At 46.3% G+C, this 19,364-nt stretch overlaps 1 protein-coding gene across 5 annotated transcripts in view; it reads left to right on the plus strand.

The window, feature by feature from the left end:
• The window catches only part of kcnq5b (potassium voltage-gated channel, KQT-like subfamily, member 5b), an 84,847-nt gene that overhangs the window by 48,050 nt on the left and 17,433 nt on the right, over positions 1–19,364 (plus strand). For all 5 annotated transcript variants that reach the window (XM_028395388.1, XM_028393769.1, XM_028392912.1 and 2 more), the window contains exons 2-3: positions 16,276–16,366; positions 18,464–18,590. In XM_028395388.1, the coding sequence (XP_028251189.1) occupies positions 16,276–16,366; positions 18,464–18,590 (218 nt within the window). The remainder of the gene's footprint in view (positions 1–16,275; positions 16,367–18,463; positions 18,591–19,364) is intronic.

Raw genomic sequence — 19,364 nt, forward strand, 5'->3', positions numbered from 1 at the left:
TCTGCTAGAGACCACCTGGAGACAGAGCAAACAGACTGAAGTCTGCTAGAGACCACCTGGAGACAGAGCACACAGACCGAAGTCCTTTGGTCAGATGAAGCTGAACTAGAGCTCTGTGCTCACAGAGATGTTGTCTTCATGTGGAGACAGAAAGGAGAGGCTAGAACCCAAAGAACAGGCTTCATACAGTCAGACGTGGTGGTGGCAGTATGATGCTGTGAGGAGGATTCAGTCAGTCTGGAACTTCATGTCGGAGCTGAAATGGGCCAGCTCTGGCACCGACCTGTCACTCCAAACAGTCTTAGTTTTAGCTATGCTGACTTTAAAGTCTGGTGATTATAAATAACAGCCTGCAGCATAGGCTAAACTTCACAGTCTGGAGTCTGAGTTGACGTTCGGTACATCATTTCCTCTGTGTTGACAGTCTCTGCAGGAGAGCAGCCATCACTCACCCTCATCCAAACTGCCCTGTCAGTGGATTACCTCCAGCCGCGCCACCTCCGTATGCTCCCTCCTGCTCCCTCCTGCTCCCTGTTTGGCAGCTTTTTAATAAAGGCATCGTTAGCTTGATAAAGGAGCTGAGACGTGACGGCGCTGTGCTGTGTGAAGGGGCTCGGTCATTGTATCGCCTGTTTAGTGAGACTCCATGCTGCTGCTACTTCAGCAAGTCTGGGAGGAGGAACACTTCTAATGTTGTTTCTGACAGACTCAGAATGATTGCTGACATGAAACAGGAGGAAGGTTTTCGTGTTTCTGGGTGTGCTGGAAATGGTACAAAAGTCCTGTGACAGCAGATCGCAGTCAGGTGCAGCATTGACCTAATGTCTCTGAACTCAGGGAGGGTTAGCCACACGGTTTATTTCCAGGTTTTGTAAAGAACCATCAGTGTTTTTTTGAAAGAGCATGCAAATAAATAAACGTAAAATATAAACTATGAATAAGTAAAGTAGAGCTACACACATGCACAACATGAAATATTTTCAGGGTCCTTCACAGGTGACAGACTTGGCTGGCACACGTCAACATTTATTAAAAAAAATGAATAAACAATATGCACAGGGTAAAACATTCATGTCCTTCTGTCCACGCTGATGATTTTCAGACGTCAGAAGTCACATGGCGTTAATAACTAGTGAGTCCCAGCAGGTCTGGAAACATGTCTGATGAGTTTTCATGTTGATGAAGATGTTGTCTTCATTTTCTGGTGTTGTAGCTTATGCATATGAAACTAACTGTTACTGATGAGAGGTTAAACTCTGGTCAGTATCTGTGCTGACACAACCTAAGCTGTCTGTGTCCTCTGTGTCTGTGGCTCTCAGTCTGTCTCTTCCTGTTCCTTTTGGGGATCATGGAGTCTGGATCCAGCTCTTCTCCTCTGTCCATGTGTGGACCAAAGCTGTCCTGTCAGATGTTTGTGGACGCTGCAGACAAAGACTCCAGCAGCTGTCCCTGCCCGGGACCAGCAGCTCTCACAGTGCACAGAGACTCCACTGACCTGTCTGCTGGTTCTATAAGCAGACCTGAAAGTCTTAAAAACTGTGAAGTCCACAACAAGCATGTGGAAAATGTGTGAGCTGCAGTGTGAGCAGCAGCTCTGGAGTCCTCCAGATGACGTACTGTACAGACCTGAGCTAGTGAATAAACGGGGAGCTCCTGTACCTGGCAGCTCCTCACGCTCCTGCTGCTTGCTAGCAGGCTAACAGCAGCGTGTGTTTTCAGCCTGGTAATTTGATAATGGGATTGTGAGGCAATGGCTTCCAGATGCAAACTCTCGGGAGCTGTTGTGCTGCAGTGTGAAATAAGCTGAGACGCCAGAGGCCCGAGTGGAGGAGCCACAGGTGCAGAAACACCTGCAGCGGCTGCAGGTCAAAGGTCAAACAGAGGTCAGAGGGATCGCAGTGTGGAAAAGATGTGTTCAACTCACTGACGCGGACATTTCTGCAGCGATAATTGATCTTATTTTAGCTTTTTGTTGCGTCCTGCTGTTCTAAAAATCGACATCCAACCTGTTTTCCTACTCATCACACACTTCACACTGTTTGTAATGAATCATGCTGCTGATAGCTGCACCCACAGACATCCACCACACACACACACACAGTGAACATGCAGCCTATGGTCCTGATGGGGGACAACAGCCAATCAGTGGGAGTAATTAAGCATAATAAGCGGCCTTCAGGGGAGTTAAAATCTTCTCTGGTGTGATTCAGCATTTTAAACAGCAGCAGAGACACAAAGAGAAGAAGTGAGGCGAGGAAGGAGGAGGAGGAGGATTCTTCAGGAACCCAGAAGAGACGGCAGACACTTCACTGTGTGGCTCTGTGTCTGTCTGTGAAGTGACAAAAACATAATATTAGGGTTATTGGTTATTGATGAGATGTGTCAGAATGAAGCGAGCAGCTCTGGTGTGGTTCAGGTCCCTGAGTCCTCCTCAGCAGCGTCCTCCTCAGCAGTGTTCTCCTCAGCAGTGTCCTCCTTAGCAGCGTCCTCCTCAGCAGCGTCCTCCTCAGCTGTGTCCTCCTCAGCCTCGTCCTCCTCAGCCGTGTCCTCCTCATCAGTGTCCTCCTCAGCTGTGTCCCTCAGGGCTCTGTTCTTGATCCGGGCCTCCCTGGGTTTCATTCTTCATACATGATGTCTGGTTTCATTGATGTGCGGATGATCACACTCACCCTTCCTGGATGTTTCAACACTGTCTTCACTCCAGAGAACCTCCTACTTGAACCCTGTGGGATCCATGAAGCTCCTTATCTGGGTCACTCCCTAAAAAAACCACAGAATCTGGGTGTGATCGGGGTCGTGATTTGAAACTGGACTCTGTGGTGAGATCTGGCTTCTCCTCAGCTCAGGCTTCCGTCTGCTTTTTGTTTATCTGGCAGTGAGGTTGAAAGGGTCATAGACATATTTGAATCTCATCACATTTTTTTAACAAGAAAACAACAACAAGAGTCACATTCATCCTGTTTTAGCTTCTCTTCTCTGGCTCCCGGTGCTTTTAGGATCGATTGGGGATCCTACCTTCACCCAGGGCTCCACTGTTCCACCATTTTAGACAAACATGATGCACACAAAGCCGTCCAGACACGCAACATGTGTTTGTCTCTCTGCTCTTTTGTCATTGGTCTTTGTTTAAGCGTCCGTATTATTTACACAGATTTATTTTTATCATGCACATTAAAGTTAAGACAAGAAACTGTCCATGTTTCTCTTTTGTGCGGCCTGTTTGTGTGTCTGTGCGTCCAGACGAGTGGAAAAAAGGCTTATTATTATTATTCATATTGTTCCTGTGTAAATACAGTATGTGTTTTGCTGGGTGGTTCCAAGCAGTCAGACCGGCTGAATGGACATCTGATTCCTGATTCGAGGTCAATGATGCGGGAGATGGAGAACGTCATTGTCATCAGGACAAAAACTGTGCAGCTGAGTGTCTGTTTCAAAGCGCGGCAGCCTCGGTCTGTTTTCCTCTGCCTTTATGTTTGTGTCTGCTGTAAACTCGGAGTGCTTTTTACTCTTTGATCCAGATTAATTTGATCAAAAGCGGCTCAACTCAAAGCACTTTGTGCAGAAAGGAACACAGGCGGGTAGAAAGTGGCCTCGAGAGTGACAGAACAGAAAAGTTGTTGTGTGGTTTGTTGGTGACACAGTCGGGATTGTATCGTCAACATTTACCGCAACAAATTAGATCAGACTTTAGTCCCAAGAAACACAACGACAACAGGTCCACACAGGAAAAACAGCCTGGTCACTTTGAAGTGAAGTGCATCAGCATAAAAAAATAATATCAGCATGACAGGAAGACAGTTAGTGACTGTACAGGTTTAGGCTGTTTGTAAAGGACGCACACTTTCAATCACTGCCCAACATGACACCACCAGTCAGACCGCAACAAGCTGCTGAGGATCTTTCAAAGCTAGCAGGTCGCATTTAGCGATTTCTGTGGGAAAAAATATGGGTAACAAAAACAATAAGGGTGATGAGAAATGTCCACGCCTGGGCTTGTTACCATGGTAGCCAGGAAAATGGTGGAGACGGCTCGCTGTGTAACATGTGACTCTCACCAAACGTCCCATCTGAAGCTGCTTTAATAATGATAAATCTCTGCAAAGTCTCTGAAGATCCACCAAAGCCAGCAGAGCATCGTCTGTGTCACTGACGGACTCTGTGACCTTTTCCTGCTAAGCTGTAGTTGTAGATGTGATCTGTGAGTGTGTGTGTGTGTGTGTGTGTGCAGTGAATGTAGAGGTTTTTTCCTGGTGTTTGCAGCATTTTGTGTACACACAGTAACTCGCTGTAACATCCACATGCAGACAGGTCGTCGAGCTGCTTGTGTTCATGTCACGGTAGTGTGTGTGTGTGTGTGTGTGTGCGCGCACGCTTGGCGTTCGGGAGCTCTATAACTTTTCTCGTTGACGTGAAACCTCCAGCCAGAGCTCGCTCGATTATGATGTGATTAGTTAATTGGGTGAAGATGTGGAAAGTGAATTGTGTGTGTATCTCATGCTACGCCACTAATGGACGGAAAATACCTCCGTGTCCGACCTCATCCTCCCCACACCCTTTAACCAGAAGGCGTCTCATAATTTCCAACTCCAATAGATTTAACATCTCAGATTTATATCATCTTTCCATTTGGCTTTCTCCGGCTGTCTCGGGTGTAATTTACTGTGAGGTTGTTATCGTTACTGTAACGAAAACAGCCAAGCGGCTCCTGTATTTATGTGTTTCATCTTCCTGACCCGGTGAGTGCCCTTCCTTCGACTTCACACTGTGTGACTCCTTCATACTTATTGATGCGACCTGTCTGTGATTGATCGACTCTTTTTTAATATATGTGTATGCTGGGTTTTATTGAAAATCAATAAAATATTCAGCCAGAAAATCATTTTCATCCGGTGTTTTCCTCACATGTCAGGTTGGAGTCACCCCCCCCTCCCTGTCAATCATCCTCCTCCTCCTCCTCATCCCTGAGGAAGGTGCTGAATGAGTTGTTGTAACAGAACTCCTCTTACTCCACCTTTGTGCTTCAGGGTGGTGCTGACGGTGAGCCGGCATGAGATACAGCCTTCCCTCTTTGTTTCGTCTGTCTATTCATGCTGCTCGTTGTAGTGGCTTTTTTTTTATTCGGGCTGGGTCTCCTTTCATCATCCTTCATAACTTCATAATGTAACTCCACCGCCTGATATTATGGCTCTGCTCTGAATGCGCTCTGGAAAGCCATTGTGTGAATTTTCCTTCTTTTTTTTTCTGCAGTGAATGACAATAAAAGGGGGCTATGCACGCACTTTACAATGTAATGAAATGATGAGAGCTACAGTGTACAGGGAAAGTCTCCCTTTGTTCAGGAACCGTGTTTCATCATCCCTGCACGCAGCTAAATATAAGAAGAGGAATAAATATTTGAGACACAACATGCTGATGTGTGTTTTCCAGCCACGCATTTAATGAGCAGCAGTGTGTGTGTGTGTGTGATTGGTGCGCTGTCACCACGGCATCATTTTTATTTAAGCTGCTGTCAGCTTGTTATCTCTGATTTATATTCTGACCGGATCGTCCGTGTTGTTGCTTACTTCCAGCTGATATCCTCACAGCGGCCGTTACCGTCTCTTCACTGTTTAATGAGCACACGCAGATTTTGTTAAGATTCCATTTAAGATCAATTCAAAAACTTTAATCTACCCCCGAACGTTTGATTGGTGCTCCTGAGTGGCCTCTGAGTGCTCCTCTGAGCCAGGTGATTTGACTTTATGTTCAAATATTACTTATGTCACTGAATCAACTGCTGCTCAAAGTCCTGAGAACGAGGTACAAGCACTGGGCTGATCGGGCCTTCTCTGTTGTTGGCATTAGATTGCGGAACACACACTGTGTGTGTGTGTGTGGAGAGTGCTTACTGCATCGACTGCCCCTTTGCACGGGTACAATCCTTCCACAACCGGCCCGAAACGCAGTGCCGCTCATTCTAAATATTTCCATTCAACCTGGTAACTTTCGCAAAGCAACCACCTCATCCCAGTCTCAGACCCAGGACCTCTCACAACCAAACCAACAACCGCACCCCTACACTACAAGCCAGAGAGCCATCCTGCGCAGCACTATGCTGGATTAATCTGCAGAAACTCATTAACGTTAACAGCCCTAATACATATATATATCCAAGTCCTTAACAGGAGGTAACGTCCGAGTCGAGTCTGAAACCACATAATCAGGCGCGATTTCCGATCACATGATCGGATCGGGACATCCCGAGCTATAATGTTATCTTTGTGGACAGAATCTAGAAGCTACAGTAACCCAATAACGATAGTTTAGTCCTTGAACAAAGGAACATATCTGTTCTTTTTCTGACATATCTCGTCATCATGTGTCCGTGGGGGCCTGGACTTATCACAATGGCTGCCAAAAATGGTGACCGCAGAAGGGAACAGAGTTTTTTTTAGTAAAATGTGTTTATTGTTGCTAATTAAACACATGCCTAGTAGTTTTAGCTGCCCGTCTCCAGCCACGAGTGAAAATTAAAGCGACTGAAAGCCAAACAGCTTGCGGTGTTGGGGGGGCGTTAACCCCAGTCACATGACCAGATGATGCCGATCATTTGATCCGTTAGCATAAAAGTATTCATGTGTCAGATTTGGTGGATGTATCATCGACCAAATACAGCGATTCTTCCTGACGACCTGTTGATCTGTGAAAGGACGTGAATCACTGATGAGGCCCACAGCAGCTGTACCCTGCAGTTCATTAAGTTCCTGCAGTCTCCTGCTCCAAGTGTCTCCACACAGACCTACACACATCAGTCTGCTCTGTTATGACTGTATTTATCTCTTTATGTGGCAGATTTCATGTTTTAATCCTGAAATGTTTTCTGCTGCTAAGTTGTTAATAATGTTGTTACAAAACCGCAAAAGAAGCAAACAGCTTTATTTGTTCTGCTGTTTCCGCCCTCTGCCTCTCTTCATCTGTTGCTTCTAAAGCGGTGAAACAGGGAAAAAATGTTTGCAATTATGAATCAGCACACCTCTGAGTTTAAATTCCACTTCAGCTGCGTCTGTGCGCTGCTTGTGTGAACATCAACAGCAGGTGTGCTGGCGGACGCCCACACAGTCCACGCAGGACGTTCAGCGCAGCTCTGCTGCAGGGTGAGAGCAGGTCTCTGAGTTCTCCTCATCGTTAGACTCATGAACGCCTCATCACTACGTCCTCTCTGTGTGTTGTCATGAGGAGTCAGAGCGGCAGATGTGGACTCAGTCACCCACAGTCTGTCACAGCATCATCACGTCTTCCCGTCCACCACCGCAAACACACAGGGGCTCCCTAAGTTCACGAGACACGCGAAGGACGCGTCTGTGTGTCGACGTGGCAAAATCAGAAATTCATATTTGTTTCCGTGCTGCTTATCATGATGTTTCTCTCCGTCACATAAGTGTAAGATGGTGATTTATTATTATGACATAGTGTCTCGTTATTGTGACGTATGACTGTCATTATCATGACTTAGTATCAGTTGTCAACCCTTCATAAGAAAACCTGTGGATCTTGTCGTGAGGTTTTGGGATCTAACTGTCCTTTTTAATATGAAACGTTCATTCGAGTGAATCTTGGATGGACCTAAATTTTTTGAAATTAAACGGGGCGACCTAGTCCAGGTCGCCCCGTTTAATTTCAGAAAATCTAGTCCAGGTCCTTGCCAGCTCCCTTGGCCCACTAGCACCACACATACAAACTCATGCTAGGAATCACGGGGTGATTGTAGCTGGTGCTTTTAAATTGGACAAGTAGGTGAGCTCAGTGGTCAAGTCTAGTTTCTTTCAACTAAGGCTTATTGCTAAGGTAAAGCCATATCTTAGTCAGAGTGACTTAGAGAGAGTCATCCATGCTTTTATACCCTCTTGTTTAGACTACTGTAACTCCCTGTATATTGGAATTGGACAGTCAGAGCTTCACCGTCTGCAGCTGGTCCAAAACAGGGACAAAAAAGCACGAGCACATCACGCCAGTGCTTTCCTCACTTCACTGGCTACCGGTGAAGCACAGAATTGATTTTAAGATTCTTTTATTCGTTTTTAATTGCTTGCATGGGCTGGCCCCGGATTATTTATCAGACCTTCTGGTAGTGCATCCGCCCTCCAGAGCTCTTAGGTCTGCTAACCAAATGGCTCTGGAGGTCCCCCGATCTCTTTTAAAAACTAGAGGTGACCGGGCCTTCTCAGTCGTGGCTCCCACTCTGTGGAACGCTCTGCCTCTAGCTGTGCGGGAAATGGCCTCACCACTTTTAAATCTCTACTTAAGACTCACTTGTTCACCTTGGCCTTTGCCTGAGTATTGGCAGCTCTTGGGGATTTTATGTTTCATGATTGTATCTTTGTTTTTATTGTATTTTACTGCAGTCTGTCCCTTTTATGTATTTTAATGTTTAAGCACTTTGTTGGGCGATGCCCTTATAAATGTGCTATATAAAAAAAAAATCTTCATTCTTGCTGTGTGCCCACTCTGCTTGCTAACAGTCCTGTTTAACCACAGAGATGGCCGTCAGCCTCTCTGATAACAGCCTCCTCTGCTCCCCGCTGGTCTTCTTGCGCCTTTTCGCAGCCTTGCCGGAGGCTTCGTGCTCCTCTGGGAAGCTCTGCTCTGTTTTTCTGCCTTGTGGATGATCTTCACTGCAGCAAACAGCTCAAGCCTCCGAGCTGTTTCTCCCCTTCTCATTACTGATTATTTTTTTAAAACATTTTGCTCACAAAGCTGCAGAAACATTGAATTTATATTTATTTTTTGTATTGAATTATGCCTCATATTTATACATTTTTTGTGTTGCATTTCCCAACATGTACAGATCCATCTTGTCCTAGCAGAGACGGTGACGTCACCGGGTTGGTTGGTGTGGAAGTCTGACAGTAGCTAGCATTAAGCTAACCGGCAGTGACAGCTTTGACAGTGAAGCTAAAAGTGATACAAGGGAGGTCACGCTGTACTGTCACTGGATGAAGCGATGAACTCCTTACAGTCAAAAGTGTATCACTGTATCTTGGTTGTCACTGTCAAAGCTGTCACTGCTGGTTAGCTTAATGCTAGCTACTGTCACACTTCCACACCAACCAACCCAGTGATGTCACCACCTCTGCTAGGACAAGATGGCGCTCTAAGTGTGGGGAAATCCTACATCAGTGTTTCATTTCCACCTTCATCCAAATATGTTGACTCTGAGTCGTTAACAATTTAAAGTTTGAGTCCAGGAAGTCAAAGATTTCTGGCCAGGAGAGAAAGTTAATGATCCATACACACATCAAGGAAGAAAAGAATCCAAACAAAGAAGCTGAAGATTGAAACTAAAGATTCTCCGTTGATTGAAAAGCCGTCCTCTCCACGCAGACGTCTGCGTTTGATTAATAATTCGGCCCGTTTTAATGTTCCCAGCCTCAGCCTTCCTTATCACCCAAATTTAGACTGCATGGAGATGGATGCTGCGTGTCAGGCCATCGACCGCCCCACTCTGGCACCACTGATTAATGGGGTCCGAGCTATTTTGAGGTCAGGGGGGGTTTGCCTGAGCTGTGAGTGAATCTGCTGCTCTGCCGGTCTCTACAGAGACCAAGAGTTCTGGATTGTATTCAAGATGCAGGATGTCTTTGTATGAAATCTTTGGACAGCTGTAAAAAATAAAAGGAATCAGATTTTTAAAACACATCCAGCTCTCCTTTCAGCTTTTGTTCTTCTGCCCTGTTGGAAATGTTTTGATCCAGACTCTGGTTCATCTCACACAGTCTGACCTTTGAGTCGGCGTCAGTGCTCTCCACAGGGAGCAGTGAGTGGGCATGGCGCTTCTTTTGGACAGGTGATGCTTTTATTCAACAGATAAAGGTATTCCTTTCCCAAAACTCTGCAGGGTCAGTCCAGGAGGCCGCTCCACTCCTCTTCCTCGCCTCCATGCAGCTCTGTCTGCCCCTGCCGACCTCGCCAGGTCTGCCTCATTATCCCCTCACCTGGCGCCATTAATACTTGTTTGCGTAGAGGGAGATTGGAGGCAGAAGTGGGTCGGGTGGGTCTGAGTATCGACCCGTCAGCGGCTGGACAAATAGTGTTGATCGATGAGAAGTTGCTGAAAAGTGAGAAACTGCAGCGGAGAGTCGGCGTAGACGTCTTCAGATGTGGAATACGGATCAATAGGTTTTCAAATGACGCAGATCAGCCTCTGACAGTGATTGCTTTGGACAATATCCTCTCCCATAACAGGGATAATGAGATCTGTGTGTGAGAAACAGTCAGAGTAGTGAGGACGGATCGATGTGTCAGCATCGTCTTTTCCACCTGCCACATTCGTCTCCTGCTGGCGGGTTCGTTTCATCTGAGTGATGAAAGAAATGATTATCAAAGAAACGTTTTGATGCACAGCAGCAGGAATGATTCCATGTGCAGCCGTGTGAACACGGAGGCTCTCTGCGCATCACACGATGGGAGTCAGTCGGATTCAGTTCAGTTTAATTTACACAGCGTCTGTTCCAGTTCAAGAAAAAGGTTCAGAAGCAGCACTGTTGGCAGTTGGTTTCTCACCTGATTAAATCTGCTCTTTGTTTTGTCGGCGGCCATTGTTTCCCTGGCGTTGGTATGCGGTGGACCCTCGTTTATCTCGGGGGTTACGTTCCAAAAACAACCCGCAATAGGCGAAATCCGCGAAGTAGTCAACTTTATTTTTTACAATTATTATTATCGATGTTTTAAGGCTGTAAAACCCCTCACTACACACTGTATGCACCTTTCTCAGACAGGCATCAACATGCTCTCACTTTTCTCTCTTGTTTAAATGCTCTCAAAGTCCAAACCATAGAAAAATAAGTCCAGTATTATAGAAGGAAACCAAAGATCAAACCCTGTCTTCAGTACGTATTCTGCACTGTACAGGAGACACGGCTCAGAGGAGATTGGCTGTAGACCACTGTCAATCAATCTGGAGGCAGAACACAATGCGCTGTGCACTAAAAAAAAAATCCACGAATTAGCAAGGCCACGTTATAGAGAGGGACCACTGTAACATCATAATACTCCATGAAATACTTCCTGTCTGTCACCCACAGTCAGACAGGGTGGATGTTAAAACACAACTGGTTAAGGTTAGGGGTTAAAAAGCAGGGTAAGGCTGAAGGCTGTTTCTGAGTGTCAGGATGCACTGCCCCTTTAAGAGACCCCAGGACCAGGACTGAAGACAGAGAATGTCTGAGCTCGTCCATAGACGGACCTTTAAAAGGCAGAATTTGACACGTGCCTTGTGAGCTACATCTGTCAAACTGTTGATCAGACATTCAGTCCTGCTTTAAATGACTGAATTTTGCTGTATTGCAATGTGAGTCCTGCTAACAGGCAGCAGTTACAGTAAGTGCGTGCACAACGAGCAGAGCTCCATAAACAGCAGGAGGCTGCAGAGCCTGGCTCCTCTATGAATGGCTCCTCTTTCCATTACGAGTCCTCCTGCAGCTCTGCTGATGGACTTTTAATTTGCAGAGCCTCTCTGACACGAGAGAACAGGCTCATTAAGCCACAGTCAGGTCGCTCCACCAGTTTGCACACTTGTGGTTTTTTTGTGAAGTTTTTTTTCTCACTGTGCTCTGAGCTCTGGCTGCTCTCCGTGATGGTGGAAGCGCTGCACGCTGTGGGTGGTCTCAGCGGCTTTATCTCCTTAGAGCGCTGGCTGCTTCTGTAATAGAGCATCGTTTCGCAGCACAGAGGATCATGTGCGTGCCCTCACACTGCTTCTGTTTTTAGAGCAGAGCAGTGTTGTCTCTGCCCAGCTGTGTGAGAGGATGATGCATCCTGTCCATCTGCTTTTTTTTTTTTTTGATTGCACTAATTACCTTTTTTTGGAGCACAACAGGAAGTGATATGTATAACACACGAGACTCGAAGCAGAGCTGCAGAGGAACAAGCAGTTCAATCTGATGTGTGCACTTTTAATATATTTCTGAAGACTTCCTGGAAAATCACAGACTGCACACACTGTGTAACCGCTGTCAGAGCCTCTCGTCTCATTACCGCTAAGATAGTGATCATCCTGTCAGAGCGAGCACAAGTTAAAATGTTGCACATCTTTGGTCTCAGGCTTTAATTATACTGCAAACAAAAGTAAAGAACAGAAAATCTGTTACAGACTCTGGATTCTCCCGCTGCTGTGTTCACGTCGAACCTTAAGGAGCATCGCTCAGACTGTATGTTGAAGTAAATGAAGCCATCAGAGCCCGCAGTAAAGGCTTCTGTTTGAAGGGAGAGGACATAAAAACAGCTAAATCTGCCATGAAGCTGCACAGCTTTATCTTCAAAACATAAAAAACATCCATACCATGATAACACACACACACACTCGGCACCTCCACTTATCAGGAAAATCCTGGTGGCTCCTTCAGCAGAGTTAGCGGCCTTTTTCTCTCTGCTCTAATCTCCGGCACACACTCGGCTCTTCCTCAGAATGAGAGCATCAGCGTTATGAGGGGCGCACAGTGTCGCTCAGCTTACAGAGTGCTTCCCCGGCTCATCCTTTCAGAGCCCAGGTGTATTATGGAAATGTCATCTTCAGCGCTGTAGCAGCGCTTCCCTCCGCTCGCTGTCAGCGCCGCGGCTTACAGCTCGTAACATGAGGACTGTGTGTGTGTACATGCTGTGTGGCAGATTTACAGTCTTTGGGCATGTATGTGTGACTGGGAGTGTTTAAAGGAGTGATAATGGTCTAACAGTTTCCTCCTCTCCCTGAGCCCCACTGTGTCAGGAGGACGCTCTGAGACATGCGGTGTGTGACTGGCTGCCTGTGTGGATGAAAGTAAAGGGGCGAGCTCACAGGAAGGTCAGAGGTCACAGGGTCACAGGCACTAGAAAAGGACGCACACAGGCAACTGTAGCTAATAGAGACGAGACGAGCTGATACACAACCACAGAGACACAGTGTTAACAGTACAGCAGGCATCTGAATGTTTGACCTGAACCCGACCACGTCTTTTATCGGACTCCAGCTGTCACTTTTGTTCATGAGTAAAACATGGAGCTGACATTAAAGTGACACACACCTGGCTCAGGCTCAGACCTCTGTCCAGCAGAGAGAATCACACGTTCTTAGAACACAGTTAGAAAAACTATTTACAGATATGTAAACTGGAATTATTTGCATTTTACAGCCTCTACAAACACCTTTCTGGTCCCACCAGCTGTAACGAGCTGCAGATCTGCCAAATACTCTCTCACCAGGTCATGAACTCTGGTCTAACACAAATGAATTTTAACATTTGAGATAATGTCGTGGACTCATCAGTGATGCAGATCCATGGTCCCCTCTGCACCTGGCCGCCCATGCATGCACTGTTAACAGCTGGATATTGAATAATAATAAATATCTAATTAATAGTACTGGAGACATCCGGACCTTTGAGTCCGGTATGTTGAGACGGTGAGTGTTTAAAGCTGCTGTCTGACCTGTCAGACAGGATAAAGGTGACAAGAAGTTCACTGAACTGTCAGTTTAAGAGGTCGGAATGTGCTCAAAAGAAACTGAGTGGAAATAAAACTTCTGCCCTGAAGTGACAGCGAATCAGTGACCTGCTGCTTCAGACCGTAGGCTGGAGCAGGCTTCAGTTTCAGCACCATGGACAGCTTCAGATGTGGCTGAAAGCCTCCTCTGATGTCACCTGACGTCTCACAGCCAATCAGATCGGATCACTAGCACCTGATGGGGGTAAACAGGAAGTGACGTTTAACGGTCGACCTGCTGGTGTGTGTCTGCAGGGTGTGTGTGTGTGTGTGTGTTTTGTGTCCACCTGTCCGCCGTCTGATCTGCTGTTTACACAGTGAAGGGTGTGTGTGTGTGTGTGTGTGTGTGGACGAGGTCAGGCCTGCTAGCACGCTAACACACGACCTCACAGGAAATCACAGCGACTAACAACCAGCAACTGACCAGTCTTTGGGTTTGTGGTGCTAACAGGACGCATCTGGGACGCAAAGACAGAACGTTCTGACCCGAACTGGCCTGAGCTTCAGGAGAGCTGATATTAACGTGACGCACACGTCCCCTCATCCACAGCTCCACGTTTTATTTTAGAAGAAAGAAAACAGACTTAAATAGGAGTAAGGAGCGGCTCCACCTGTTTTGTACCTTTGTGTAAGTCTTTCTAGAGAGGATCAGTCCGCCAATCAGATCCAAAATGAAGACGGATGACGGCCTATCATATCCTGCCGGCTTGTGTGGACATTAGTCATGAGTTCTGCGGCTATTTGTTTTCAGACAAATCAATTAAATTATGCAAATCAGAGCAGCACTTCACACTTTGTGTGTGTTGTGTGTGAGTGGAGGGTGAGTGGGTGGAGGGACAGATGTCTCTGCGTTGTGTGTGTGTGTGTTTAATTTTAAGCCTCTGCTGTTTGGAAGGTTAAGAGCAATCGCCCTACTGGAAGTGAGACACTCCAGATTAATGCTGCAGAGCATCGTGACACGCGGGGCCCAGGGCCGGCCGGGAGCGTTTTCGTTTGTAGGATTAATTAGTGAACTTCACTGAGTGCTTAATGACGCTGTCAGCGTGCTTCTGTAGCCGCTTTTAAAGTAAATATATTCAAACCGGAGAGACGAGCTGGGCTCCGGTTGAAGGGAGTTGATTGTCACTCTGTAATTTTCGGTCTGACAACCTTGTAAGTGTGCGAGGCGTAGGTGTGCGGTGACAGCGCCACAATGCCTGTCACTAGATGTTTTCCTCCAATCAAAATTACATTATTCAATCCTTTAGAAATGTCAACAGAGCAAACCTCCAACTTCTGATACTTTTCATTCCCTCAGAACCTCCAGCAGCTCTGATGACATAACCATGCTGGCGGCTGTGGAAAATGCTGACCTCCATTTTGGCTCTCTGGATGTCATCGAGGGCCTAAGTAGGGGGGGTGGGGTCAATAGGAGCACAGTCCTGTTGTGTGCTGCAGGGTATGGGACAGTGACCCGCTCTGCACACCCACCATGTTCACACAGGCGCCATTCAAGTGCCGGACGTTATCCTGACGACGGGCCCTGATTGTGGAGCTTGAAAGACTTCCTTTCAACTCGGCCATAATGTGAGGTCACTGCAGCTCCGAGGGGGCCGATAGGAAGGAGTCCCTGGTCTCCACTTTTGAGTACAGCTGTGTAGATGAACGCGCTGAATGATGGGTAGTGACATTTATGCAAGTGGAAATGGACTCTTAATGGTGTGAAACCTTTTTAAAATTCACATCTAATGGCTGAGGTGAAGCAGAGACTGCAGAGCGGCTTTCACAGGGACGAGCTGCGCAGGTGTCGGTCCGTCCTCCTGCTCTGTGAGGACGGCTGGAAGCACGTTTGTGTCTGCGCTGAATCTTAAATGCAGATCAGGTGTGTTGCTTTTTTCATTTTGTTTTCCACTCAGGGATGCTGTTAGGCGTTCAAACACAAAGCGTAGCCTGCACGAAACATTAAACTATGTCAGCTCTTCACCGGGAAAACAAACACACTGCAGCCATGAAACAACAATTCGCACTCAAATCTGTGCCTCCCGTCAAAAAAAACAACAATTTGTGCACCAAACAATTCAACATGACACCATTTCATTAGTGCACAAAGCCTGGGCGGGGTAGGGGAGTCGTTTCAAACCACGACAGGTCGCCTGTAAAACTAATCCTGTATGAACACAACACTTGTAGCACTTCCTGCGTGGGGCCCGGTGTGCCGAGTTGGGCGCCATAGCCAGTACATTTTCTGCCATGTTGCAGAAATCAGCGCAAAGACAGAAGATCTGTGACGAGTTTTATATAAATGTGACAAATTCAGAGGCGTAAATTAAAATGATTCATGTGTAGCTGTGCAGACACACACACACACTGAGTTGATAAAACACAGATGTGCCCTCACTGCATCAGGAGCTGCTGTAACTCGACAGCGATGTGTTTTTGGAGGATTTATGTGATGGAAATATTAAAAAAAAGACATGTTCTGGTTATGAAGATGGAAGGCTCGGGTTTCCTGGCGGAGGCAGCGACAGTGTGAGTGTGGAAACGGTCGGATGTTGCTTGTTTTCCAATAGCCGCAGTTTCACTGCTTGTTTCTTGCAAATCATGTTGCACAAACAAGCATGATTAACTTGATATGTGAGGAAATTGAATAATAGTCGGGCTCACGGTTCACTGCAGGGAGGAAATCAGTTCTCGGCGCACGGCTCCTCCTTCAGAGCTGGGTCACAGTGAGTTTGATTCCGCTCCAGTGTGCGGTCTGTGGAAACGGTCATCTCATTGACGTCTGCCTCTCTGTGTTGTGTTCAGGTTCATCCTGGTCTTCAGCTGCCTGGTCCTCTCTGTGTTCTCCACCATCCCGGCTCACCAGGACTTCTCCTCACACTGCCTGCTCATCCTGGTAAGGAACAGAAAAAACACATCACTATCCTGCTTCTGGTTCCCGAACCAGGAGGTCCACACCGACGCCTAACAAACACTGCAGCTCACTGCAGACAGGGAGGATGCATGAGGGCTGACTGAAAAGTCTGTGGCCAGAGCTGGAGAGCGTGCATAATAAACAAAAACTACATAGATACACTTTCAAGTTAAAATATATAACTTCACAAGAAAACAAACTTTCAAATTTGACTCAAAAACTTTGTTTTCTTTGTTTTAAAAGCTGAAAATTTACAAAAAAAACCTCAAATGACCTCTTTTTGACTCACTGTGTGTGTCTTGCTTAAAAAAACCTATTTTCAAAGATGCACTTAATCATCTTAGAAAAGTTTTTTTTGTGTAAAGTTCTTACTTTAAATACATGTTTAAATATAAACTTTATATTCAAACATGTATATAAACTTGATTTTCTGTCACCTCCACTCTTGACTTTTTGTTTTCGTGTCGCTTTAACCTCATTTGATAGAAAGTCAAGATAATAAATGACAATTTATTGTCAACATTAACAACACGCTGTCAGTTATATGTCATATAATCACAGTTTTATTTGCATTTTCCTTTCTAATGTCAATTAAAACTAAATGAAAACAACAGTGAAGGAAGATAAGGATTAGAGATTAAAGGTCGGGTAGGAGATTTCATTCTGATGCACTTTTTGTTAAATTAGTGTAACTTCTCTTTACAATCCGATAGCAACCAATTAGTTCGGCAGTTTCGCATTAAAACGAAGAATATGAATCATCTGTGGAAGCTATAAAACACTAAAAACATCAGCCAATCCTCCGGGTGGACCCTGCACGGAGTATTGGCTGGTTGTCACTCTCTTCCTGCTCTGCGTGCACCAGAGAGGTACGTGCATGATGGACGAAGTCACAGACTGCAGCTTGTCTTCAGGTGATGCACAGGTGGCTGGAAGTGGAGTACATGACAAAACAAGCACTGTGAGGATGAGGTGGAGGAGCACCGCAGCTTTCAGCTTTGGGTAAAACTTCTCAAAGTCTGTGACGACCACTGAAGAGCTCTCAGGCCTCAGGACCCAACAATTAATAGACTTCTACATCAGCGGCTCATTTGTGTAAGCGTCTGCCCTCAGACCCTGAGTTTGACTGACTTTAATAACATCAGATGGAGTCTGGAGGCACGGCCTGCTTTTTTTTAAAAGCCTCTCACACAAAGCAGCTCCTTTTCATTTGCTCCAGCGTTTCCTGCACATGATGACCGGCCTGCAGCTGCAGCGACCATTTCACAAATTGTAGCCGCTAATTACATCAGCGTTTTTATCTAATGGAAGCGGTGTGTGCATTAAAGGCTGATCCCGCCATCATCACACACACACACAATATTTTGGTGTCCAATTTTAAATGACAAAAACATCGCAGTAATGACGGATAATGATCCGGTGTGCGATGACTCTGCACCGATAAACACAATGACGAGCGCACACATGATCAGGCACCACAGGATGACACAAACACACACAAAAATTAGTGACAATTCTGCAGCTCTGATTAATGTGCACTCATTATTCACAATAACAGAATCCTGCTGGTGCTCAGAGGCTGAATATCTAGATTTTCTGTCATCAGAGAGTAAATGTGAGTCTGTGCAGTGTGTGAGCCACGCCCAACAAGGACAGAAAAGATGCTAGTCCATTATTTTAGCATCTGTTCATCTTAGCTACATGTCAGTAGAACATGCTCATCATTTCCTGTATTGATGATCATCACACATGCATGTATCGGCCATCTTTCCCCTCTGAAGGGTTGACAGTCGGCATCAGGATGAAGAAGGAGCCGTGGGAAGCAGCTACTTCCTCCGTCACTGTATGGTGCTGAAGTGATTTATTACCATCATCAGCAACACTCGCAGTTGGGGTTTGGCGTAAAATCCAGAGTGAGGCTGCTGTGGCTGTGTCCGCCTGCAGCTGGGCTTCCATCACTAATGCAGGAAACATGACCCCCACATATGAGAAATAGAAGAAGAAGACTGACCTCACAGGAGGACTGTTTCTGGCAGTTTGTAACTCACTCTCTCTCTCTCTCTCTCTCTCTGTGTACAGGAGTTTGTGATGATCGTGGTCTTCGGGTTGGAGTACATCATGCGTATCTGGTCAGCGGGCTGCTGCTGTCGCTACAGAGGATGGCAGGGTCGCCTGCGCTTCGCCAGGAAGCCCTTCTGTGTCATAGGTGAGCCTTCAAATGATCTCGCCGTGTGACACGCTGCTGCTTCAGAAGTCATAGTTTCCAGCTGCTGGAAAGCGCTGCTGGGTTCACCTCCCGGCTGCCTTCCTCTTGCCCTCCGCTGGGCCGCCCGCGGTTGTCCTCTCGGTGAACGCGGCTCCACAGCACGCTATTGACCAGAGATTTCTGGTGTCATTTTCAGCTGTGGTCAGAGCTCATAAGAGCAGAGAGCATTTACGTAATGAGGTCGCATTAACTGCCTTTTATTCTTTCCACTGTTTAGACATGGATCTCTGAGCTGCTCCTCGGAAAGAGCAGCAGTGGGCTCCGGTGGAGGAGGGGGAGGTGAGAGGGAGGCAGAGCAGAGCAGGGCTGAGAGGACACGCAGGGCGCCGTGATCGAGCTCACGGCGCCCTGCGTGTCCTCACACTGTCCTTTTCCAGCAGAGACAGAGTGATCAGTCACATGATCAGACTGTGTCTGAACTGATAAATGTCCACACCTCACACCTAAGAGGATTAAACTTCTACTTCAATTATAATACAAGTTTGTCCTCGCTGGACGCCAGCATGGATGGAGCCCAACACACAAAGGCTGTGTTAAAAAAGACATAAAAAGTAAGAGTAATACTCTGATATACAGCTGATAATATCACCTGTGATCAAAAATGTAAAACTGCTGATGGAATACAAAAAATAAATAAAAATCAACAATAACAACTATCAAATTACAGTTTGTAATTTGAACTACAAACCGATTTAGCCACATGTTAGCATTTAG

The sequence above is a fragment of the Parambassis ranga genome, chromosome 1 (assembly GCF_900634625.1).
Source record: "Parambassis ranga chromosome 1, fParRan2.1, whole genome shotgun sequence".
NCBI classification, from domain to species: domain Eukaryota; kingdom Metazoa; phylum Chordata; class Actinopteri; family Ambassidae; genus Parambassis; species Parambassis ranga.